Here is a 10,269-nt window from a genome sequence, read left to right as displayed (position 1 = left end):
AGATTTCATTCCTTCTCGTTGCCATGTAGTATTCCATTGTAGAGATGAACCACATCTTCTCGATCCATCTGTCTGTTGATGGACACTTAGGCTCCTTCCATGTTTTGGCTACTCTGTGCTGCTATGAACATTGGGGTACATGTGCCCCTAGGCATCAGCACTCCTGTATCGCTTGGGTAAATTCCTAGCAGTGCTATTGCTGGGTCATAGGGGAGTTCTATTGTTAATTTTTTGAGGAACCGCCACACTGTTTTCCAGAGGGGCTGCACCAGTTTACATTCCCACCAACTGTGTAGGATGGTGCTATTTGTAGCAACGTGGATGGAATTTGAGGGTGTTATGCTGAGTGAAATAAGTCAGGCAGAGAAAGACAGATACCATATGTTTTCACTTACAGGTGGATCAGGAGAAACTTAACCGAGGACCATGGGGGAGAAGAAGAGGGAAAATAGTGGGGAAGAGGGAGAGAGGCAAAGCATGAAAGACTCTTGAATGCTGAGAACAAACTGAGGGCTGATGGGGGTGGGGGAGAGGGCAAGGGGGGTGATGGGCATGGGGGAGGGCACTTGTTGGGATGAGCACTGGGTGTCATATGTAAACCAACTTGACAATAAACTATGAATGAAAACAAGCAAACAAAAAAAGAAGTACTCCCTCTTTAGCCATATTCTTTGTCCTGCAGAAAACATCAAGAGAAGTATCCCCTCCCACTTCCTCTCTGTTACTCTCTCCTTATCTGAGACATTCAGAAATGACTCACTTTGAAACTCATCCTGTGAAGTCACAGAGGAGTCAAAAGTGCGAAATTCCATCTATCATCATCAGAAACGAAAAGAGTGAAAAGAGAAATGGTTCAGCACATTTCCTAAACTTCATAACTTGACCGTGGGTGAGAGAGAAGACCAGATTGGACGTGTGGGGACCTCCGGGCTGGTGTGGAAGCCTTCAGCTACTGTCTTAGTTTTTGGTAAGAAAACCTACATCCACCTGGTCACTGGTACTTGTTTCCATGTTACCGACAATGGTTTGAGCGTCATTAACCTCTCTTCCCCCAGTTCCTTCCCCAACTTGCATTGCTTTTGTTTTATCCTCCCATCCACCTCTCTTTTTCTAAATATCCCACATTCTATTTATCTTTCTTGTTAATAGTTTCATTCTAGAACTAATAGTGAATTTTCATGCCATTTTTTTCTCTCTTAAATTGGCTATGTTTCTCTTTCTGCACTATGATTCCAGCTTTCCACTAGAGTTTTGTTTCTCAAATCAGTGGCCTATTTTTTTCTTTACGTATACATATATTTTTTTCATTCCACTTTCCTCTTTTTTTCTTTTATTCTTTTGCTTATTCCATATTGTTACCGACTCTGTCATCCTATCACTAGTTTTGATTCTGGAATCTACTTTCTCTTCTTATCATAATTGAATCTCAGTTTCAGGATTTCTTTTATTTTTTTAAACACTTTTAGCCAATTCAGCATTGAAAATTAAAGAAAAGGAAGAAAGAAAGGAGCTTTACCAATCTTAAATGTAGAGATATCTTTCAACCAAAGCACTTGGAGAAACGTAGAGTTCTCTTGTTCTGAAATACTTTTTTTTTTTTTAACATTTATTCATTTCTGAGAGACAGAGACAGAGCACGAGCAGAGGAAGGACAGAGAGAGAGAGGGAGACACAGCATCCAAAACAGGCTCCAGACTCCATGTTGTCACCACAGAGCCCAATGTGGAACTCAAACCCACGAGATCGTGACCCGAGCCCAAGTGGTATGCAGGTGTCCCTTGAAAGACTTTTTAAGGGGCACTGGGTGGCTCAGTCAGTTAAGCGTCCGACTCCGGCTCAGGTCATGATCTCACGGTTCGTGGGTTCAAACCCTGCATCGCGCTTTGTGCTGACGGCTGGCTCAGAGCCTGGAAACTGCTTCAGATTCTGTGTCTCCCTCTCTCTCTGACCCTCCCCTGCTGTCTGTCTGTCTGTCTCTCTCTCTCAGAAATAAATTTTTAAAAAATTTTTTTAAAAAAGAAAGACTTTTTAAGACTGATTCATATATACTTTCATTTCAAGACAGATGTTATATGATATTTAAAATATAGCTCACACCGTTGACTCTATTAACATTTTGCTCTTTTCAGTCTTTTTATTTTTAATGTTTATTTATTTTTGAAAGAGAGAAAGATAGAACACAAGCAGGGGAGGGCCAGGGACCGAGGGAGATACAGAATCCAAAACAGGCTCCAAGCTCTGAGCTGTCAGCACAGAGCCCACAAACCATGAGATCATGACCTGAGCCGAAGTCCGACGCTTACTGACTGAGCCACCCAGGTGCCCCTCATTCCAGTCTTTATTACTTTGACTGGTGCAGTTCTCCATACCTTTCCCTTTATTAGCAACATCAAAGGCTTTTTAGTTCTGTGATTCTTTGTAGTAAAAGGAGTATTGGTGTTAGGACACTGGTCCTAAGATCTCAGAACCCTCCAAGGGGTGAATATGCGAAGTCACCTAATTTGCTGAGTATCGGTATCAAAAACTGTAAAATAAAACTAAAGACAAGGAAAGATGATTACTGAGTTTCCCTTTAGCCTTTGCTTTCTCTGATTCTACCCTTCTCTCAGTAATATGGATCTCCACATTAATACGTGTGTTGGAATAGGACAGTGGGCCAGCCTAGCAACCGTGTACAACAGGGAAGGAAAGGATCCTGATGGGACTTGAATATTTGAGTGGATAAGGCTACAGAGAGGGGAATGAGAGTCACTTCTTCTTTTTTATTTTTTTGTTGACTCAGTTACTTTAACTTCTGCTAATCACATAAGACCCTACGACAATGTTTGGTTAACTCAGCAGAATGACTTCGAAGCCACAAAAATATTTTGGGACGCTATGAAAAGAAACATAAAATGCTATTATAGCCAGTGAGAACTGGGAACTGGAAAATAAAAGGGAAGTAGAAAGAGACAGCATCTTTAATGAATTAATGGATAGGAATAAGAATTTTAAATTTTAAATTTAAATTTAAAGAATTTAAAATTCCTTTAAAGAAAAAGGAAAAAGAAAGTAATCCCCCAAAACGAACATCCATCCACTATAGTAAGCTTTGATCTTTATGTCATCATATAAGGCATTGTGCTAAATTCTGAGGAACAAGCACGTAGGAATGGGGTTCATCTTTACCGTCATGAAATTTAAGGCTAGCATGATAGATAAGACAGCCACGGTAATAATTATAATACAAGGCAAAATGTATCATCGCACAGATAATATGAAAGAGAATTCAACACACACACATACACACACAAATTTAAGAGACCGAAGAATTAATTTCTGTTTGAGACTTTAAGAGGAAGTTTCAAGGAAAAATAATATTTGAGCTTGTTTTTGAAGAATGGCTAGGATTTCAACAGATAGAGATTAAGGATGCAAGATGGAGGAGGTTAAAGTGAAGGACATAATTCCAGACAGAGGTAAACAACACGAACCAGCATAGTGAATTGCTCAGGAAAGCTATACGGTAGGGTACATTTATAGGAGTCTTCAGAATTAAGGGAGAGCAATGTCACAGAGGTCAAGAGAATAGACTGGTGGATGAAGACAGAATAAGATGTTGGGATTTGTTATTTATCTATTCACTCATTCATTCATTTATTTATGTGGGGGGAGGGGGCAGAGTGAGAGAGAGAGGGAACTTTAAGCAGGTTCCACACTCAGCTGAAAGCTGGATGCTGAGCTCTGTCCCACAATGCTGGGATCATGACCTGAGTTGAAATCAAGAGTTGGACCCTCTACCAACTGAGCCACCCAGGCACCACTGGATTTGTTATTTATGGGTAATTTTAGCATAGTGATAGGACAGAAGACAAATTGCAAAAAGCTCAAAAATTACAAAGGGTAGGGAAGCCTGGGTGGCTCAGTCGGTTAAGCATCTGACTTCGGCTCAGGTCATGATCTCGAGGTTCATGGGTTCGAGCCCTGCGACAGGTTCTGTGCTGACAGCTTGGAGCCCGTAGCCTGCTTTGGATTCTGTGTCTCTTTCTCTCTCTGGCCCTCTCCCACTTGGGCTCTGTCTCTCAAAAACAAATAAATGTTAACCAACTTGACAACAAACTATTTGTAAGAAAAATAAATAAATAAATAATTTTTTTTTTTTAATTACAAAGGGTAAAAGATGAGTGGTAGGAACAACAGACCCTGAAATAAGCTAGTCTCCTTGAAAAAGAGAAACTATGCTAAAAAGAGACATAAGAAACATCTGACCTGGGTGGCTCAGTCCTGTAAGCCTCCAACTCTTGATTTTGGCTCAGGTCATGATCTCTGGGTTTGTGGGATCAAGCCCCGCAGGGTCAAGCCCCGCATCCAGCTCTGCACTATACAGTTCAGAGCCTCCTTGGGATTCTCTCTCACTTTCTCCCACTCTCTCTGCCTCTCTCCTGCTCACGTGCATGCACACACACAAAGTGATCTCTCTCTCTGTCTCTCTCTCAATTCAAATCTCTCTTCCTAATGCAAAGTGTGATCCTTGATTGGATACAACTGTGGACAAATCAGCTCTAGAAGATATTTTGGGGATGGTTGTAAAAACACTGGCTAAACACTGAACATTCCTTAAGGTACAATCCTACTGTATGATACAAGACTCGCTGAAAAAAAAAAGCAGTTTAAAAAACAATAGGCATGCCAGTTCATAGCAGCATTATTTACAACAGCTAAAAGGTGAGAGCAATTCACATCAAGAGATGAATGGATAAATAAAATGTGGTGTTTACATAAAATGGAATATTATTTAGCCTTAGGAGAGAAATTCTGACATATTCTGACATATTCTGATATATGCTACAACATTGAAAATGTTATGCTGAGTGAAATAAACCAGACACCAAAAGACAAATGCTGTATGATTCCATTTAGAGAAGACATCTGGAGTAGTCAAATACATAGTAACAGAAAGTAGAATGGTGTTTTGCTGGAGGCTGGGGTGAGAGGGAAGTAGCTAGTTGTTGTCTAATGGGTATAGAGTTTCAGTTTTACTACATGAAAAAGTTCTGGAGAATGATTTTACAATAATGTGAATATTATATTATATATTCATTACATACATAATATATTCATTACATATTATATTATATACATAATATTCACATTATTTAAAAATTTTTTAATGTTTTATTTATTTCTGAGAGAGAGAGACAGGGTGAGCAAGGAAGGGTCAGAGAGGGAGACACAGAATCTGAAACAGGCTCCAGGCTCTGAGCTGTCAGCACAGAGCCCGATGCGGGGCTCAAACCCACGAACCGTGAGATCATGACCTGAGCCGAAGTCAGACATTTAACTGACTGAGCCACCCAGGTGCCCCTATAATATTCACATTATTATGCAATCACACTCCACTATTGTGGATTCACTCTAATAATGTGAAATATTATATATTCATTACATATATATTCATTTATGTATATTATATATGTGAGCTTTATACTTAAAAATGGTTGCAACAGGGGGCACCTAGGTGGCTCAGTCAGTTGAGTGCCTAACTCTTGTTTTCAGCTTGGGCCATTATCTCACGGTTCATGGGGTTGAGCCCTGAGTTGGGCTCCGTGCTGACAGCATGCTCACTCTCTCTCTGAAAATAAATAAACTTTAAAAAAATGTAAATCTTTAAAAAAATGGTTACAATGGTAAAATTTGTATTATGAGTATTTTACCACCATTAAGAGCATTTTTAACATGCACGCAATGGTCTAATCTCATTAAATTTTGATTAACAAAAATATGCATATATGTATATATGTGAATATATTTAGGATTATATATTTTAAAAAAACAAACAAGAAAGAAATGATGGGTGATGAGGAAATCAATGCAGACAGGGTAAACAGCTCTTAAGAAATTTGAAAGCAAAAAGGGAAAGATGAGGTATCTAAAGACAGAACTGAATCCAGTGCACCTTTTTTTGTGGTGGTGGGTCCTTCCAACATCTGGTGGAGGGACGTACATCTGCCCTCAAAGAAATGAGAATATGTGAAGTTAAAATCTTAAGTACCATTTCAGGTGGTGATGGAACTTCACAGAGCCCTTTCATGCATATAAAGTTGGAAACCTCTGGTCTAGAAGTTATTGTTTGTTGGGGCGCCTGGGTGGCTCAGTCAGCTGAGGGTCCGACTTCAGCTCAGGTCGTGATCTCACGGTTTGTGAGTTTGAGCCCCATGTCGAGCTCTGTACTGAAAGCTTAGAGCCTGGAGCCTGTTTCAGATTCTGTGTCTCCCTCTCTCTCTGCCCCTCCCCTGCTCACTCTCTCTTTCTCTCTCAAAAGTAAATAAACATTAAAAAATTAGTTCAGTTCCTAAAATGATTATTAACCCTCAAAAAAATAGAAGTTATTGTTTGTCACTTAGCTTATTTGTTTTTAATAGGGGATACCAGGTGAGGAAGGGAACCAGTGCAGAATGAGAAATTGGAAGCGCAAGAAAGAGGAGAAATGTACATGGATAGGGACTTCCGAATGAAACTATGATTTTGATACACATTTAAATGGATATGGTAGATTTTAATTGTCACAGAATGTTTTTGTGTGGTCCAGGGTGATGTCAAGGAATACAAACAAGGGGCGTCTGGGTGGCTCAGTAGGTCGAGCATCCAACTCTTGATTTCGGCTCAGGTTGTGATCCCAGGGTCATAGGATCAAGCCCCATGTTAGGCTCCACTCAGAGCACGGAGCCTGCTTAAGATTCTCCCTCTCTCCCCTGCTCCTCTCACCCTTGTATGCATGCTCTCTCTCTTAGAGAAAAAAATTTAAGAAAGAATACAAACTAAAACAGTGTGAGGGCTTTTGTAGTTCTACATCGTAATGCGGGAACATCATAATTCTAAGAATATGCCTTAAAAACATAGTTTTGATATTTTTGTTTGTATTTTCATAGAAGTTTAGCAATGGAGTCTTTCTCTGCTGAGACCAACTCAACTGACCTCCCCTCCCAGCCCTGGTATGAACCCCAGATAATCTTCTCCATGGTCGTTCTCAGCCTCACTTTCTTACTGGGGCTGCCAGGCAATGGGCTGGTGCTGTGGGTGGCTGGCCTAAAAATGCAGAGGACGGTGAACACAGTTTGGTTTCTGCATCTCACACTGGCAGACTTCCTCTGTTGCCTCTCCTTGCCCTTCTCCCTGGCTCACTTGGTTCTCCAAGGACACTGGCCCTATGGCTGGCTCCTGTGCAAGCTCATCCCCTCCGTCATTGTCCTCAACATGTTTGCCAGCGTCTTCCTGCTGACTGCCATTAGCCTGGATCGTTGCCTTTTGGTACTCAAGCCAATCTGGTGCCAGAATCACCGAAATACGGGAACAGCCTTCACTATCTGCGGATGTATATGGGTCATGGCTTTTGTAATGTGCATACCTGTGTTTATGTACCGGGAAACGTTCGCTGTGGGCAACCATGAAATATGTGACTACAACTTTGGCCTCTACAGCTCCTTAGATTATTCAGACCTCACCATTGATCTACTGGAAAATGGATCTCTTGACGACTCCATTGTTCAGCGGCCTGGAGAAACGGATGACAGGTTGGAGTCTTTCTCTGACCTAACCAATGATCTGCCTTGGGCAGCCACCACTGTCCTCCCTTCTCAAACATTTCAAAGACCTTCTGGAGAGTCACTCCCTATACATTCAGCTAAATTATCTGATCAACATCCACATTATAATTTATTGAAGGCTGCTAGTGAGGTTTCACCTACAGTCCCCAGTGGGCTTCCCATTGAAAAGCACAGATCTAACCCACTAGGTTTAGAGCTTTACTCTGGTACTTCCAACAATTCCTCGTACATGGATGAGCTGTTCCAAGATTTCCAGGATGATGATTTTGGCCCATTTCCATATGACAGTCTACTACTAAGCCCCCTGCTGGCAATAACCATCACTAGACTAGTGGTGGGTTTCCTTTTGCCCTTTCTTGTCATGGTGGCCTGCTACAGCCTCATTATCTTTCGAATGCGACGGAGCCGCTTCACCAAGACCCGGATCAAAACCTTGAAAGTGGCCATGGCTGTGGTGGCTATCTTCTGTGTCTGCTGGGCTCCATACCACATCGTTGGGGTCCTATTATTGTTTTTTGACGCAGAAACTCCCTTTGGAGAAGCTCTGGTGTTTTGGGATCCCGTGTCCATCGCTCTAGCATCTGCCAATAGTTGCTTTAATCCCTTCCTCTATGCCCTCCTGGGGAAAGATTTTAGGAAGAAAGCAAAGCAGTCCATGAAAGGTATTCTGGAGGCAGCTTTCAGTGAAGACCTCATACATTCTAGCAGCTGTCCCCAAAGCAAGGTCTTCTCTGAAAGAAACAGTATCAGCACATCTGTGTAAAAATATGGAACAGTTGACCCAAGGAGAGGTTCTGAGGTATTCACCCAGTGCGACATGTTTCTAAAACAATAAGGGATATCATGAGCAGGGGATTTCAGAAACCATCAATGAATCAATCCAGAGGTTCTCAAAGTACGGTCCCAGGCTAGTGGCATCCGGATCACCTGGAAACTTGCTGAACCAGAATGTCCGGGGCTGGGGTTCAGAAAAGTGTTTTTAACAAGCTCTCCTATTTCTAATGAATGCCAGATTTGAGAATTGTTGTAAAAATTACTCTATTTCTATCCCAACCGAAGCTAAACGAAATCAACGAGAACCTAGTCTATTTCAAGATGATTTTTCCATCATGAATTTTTAAAAAATTTTTTAACATTTATTCATTTTTGACAGAGCATGAGTGGGGGAGGGGCAGAGAGAGAGGGAGACACAGAACCTGAAGCAGGCTCTAGGCTCTGAGCTGTCAGCACAGAGCCCAATGTGGGGCTCAGACTCACGAACCGTGAGATCATGACCTGAGCCGAAGTCAGATGCTCAGTCAGGTGCCCTGAAATTTTTTCTTAAGTATTGCCTGAATCCCCACCTCCACCCCCATTCCCACCCCCTGATTCAATTTCAAACCATTTCATCTAGTCTTACCTGAGTGAAAGATGATCACTTATTTATGGCTCTGTTATGGTAGTGGTGGTGGTGATGTTTTTAAATGAAAAGAAGGTGCAGAAAGAAAAAAGTCTATGAAAACAAGCAGTTATGAGATGGAGTCTGGAAGCAGAGTACAATGTCAGAGGCTTGCTATGTGCAATACTCCTGGATATGGGACATGGGAATTCCAAGTTTCCATTATTACAATTAAACAGGCATCTACTATGTTAAAGACGGGCTGCTATGGCATCTGAAAACTTACTTATGAAATGGCGTGTGGGCTGTGGTTTGTGGAGTTTTCTATTTGTTTACTCTGCCTATTGAGAGAGCCATTCCTTTTCTTAAGCTCTATTCCCTTAACCCCACCCTAGCCTGGCCTCTAAATCTTCCATATTAGATTGTGCATCTAATAACGTGTAATTTCATAAGATTCAAATTGCTCCCCTCCTCTTGCTTGAAACTAATACCCCCCAAGAAACTCATTTCAAGTGAAAAGAGAAAGAGGGTGAAGGACAGAGCAGCAATCCTTGAATTCATTGCCTGATGACTGAGTACCACCCCCACCACCACCCCCAACCCCCCCATCCCCGGGAAGACCATCACGCTTTGGAAAGCATGGCCACAGGTGTGCATCATTCACCAGATGTATCTTTGGGCTTTAAAAAATTATTCTTTATCTTTCCCAAAGTAATACATGCACGTAGTTTAAAGAGCATTTCAGGCTTATACTGAAATGTAAGAAGTTTCCTGCCCCACTCTGCCTGACCAATCCCGCCTCCTACACCCATCTCCCAGAAATAACACTTGCAACAATTTTAGACATTTCTTCTGATGTTTACCATGGTAAGTCGTGTGCTTATGCAGCTAGTTTTTATATACATGATAAAGCGACTTCTTATTTTGGAAGATGAAGAATTTTAACCACATTCCTCATTTTTGTTTATTCATCATCCTAATATTCATTAACCATCATGTTAATTTGTTCATGACCACTCATTTTCTTCTCCTCTGTGGATCCACTCCAGTCATATATATAGCTTTCCTTCCATCCCTCATTCTTAAAAAAATACATATATACATAGGTGTATACATACATACATACATATATACATATATATAACTCTACCTTCTCATTTTTCTGTGTATATAAACTTATATGTGTTAAACTTCTAAAATTCCATCTTTCTTTGTACTACAATGTAACCTCATCTAAGTGGAATATAATTATTTAATCTAAAAAAAAAGGAAAATGAGCTGTTTTAGATTTGCAAGGTACTATTATTT

The 10,269-nt window shown here is 41.0% G+C and overlaps 1 protein-coding gene across 2 annotated transcripts; it reads left to right on the top strand.

The window, feature by feature from the left end:
• Positions 1-781: 781 nt before the first annotated feature.
• Positions 782-8,751, top strand: C3AR1 (complement C3a receptor 1). Of its 2 annotated transcripts, none has more exons than XM_039220646.1 (2): positions 782-967; positions 6,912-8,751. In XM_039220646.1, the coding sequence occupies exon 2, from the start codon at positions 6,919-6,921 to the stop codon at positions 8,344-8,346; it is 1,428 nt and encodes a 475-aa protein (XP_039076577.1). In that variant the 5' UTR covers positions 782-967; positions 6,912-6,918; the 3' UTR covers positions 8,347-8,751. The 2 variants fall into 2 exon arrangements, with proteins under 2 accessions (XP_039076577.1, XP_039076576.1); XM_039220645.1 differs by having other exon boundaries at positions 6,909-8,751.
• Positions 8,752-10,269: the final 1,518 nt, after the last annotated feature.

The sequence above is a fragment of the Hyaena hyaena genome, unplaced genomic scaffold, assembly GCF_003009895.1.
Source record: "Hyaena hyaena isolate Hyena2069 unplaced genomic scaffold, ASM300989v1 scaffold_909, whole genome shotgun sequence".
In the NCBI taxonomy this organism is placed as follows: domain Eukaryota; kingdom Metazoa; phylum Chordata; class Mammalia; order Carnivora; family Hyaenidae; genus Hyaena; species Hyaena hyaena.
This window is presented reverse-complemented; position numbering and strand designations above follow the sequence as displayed.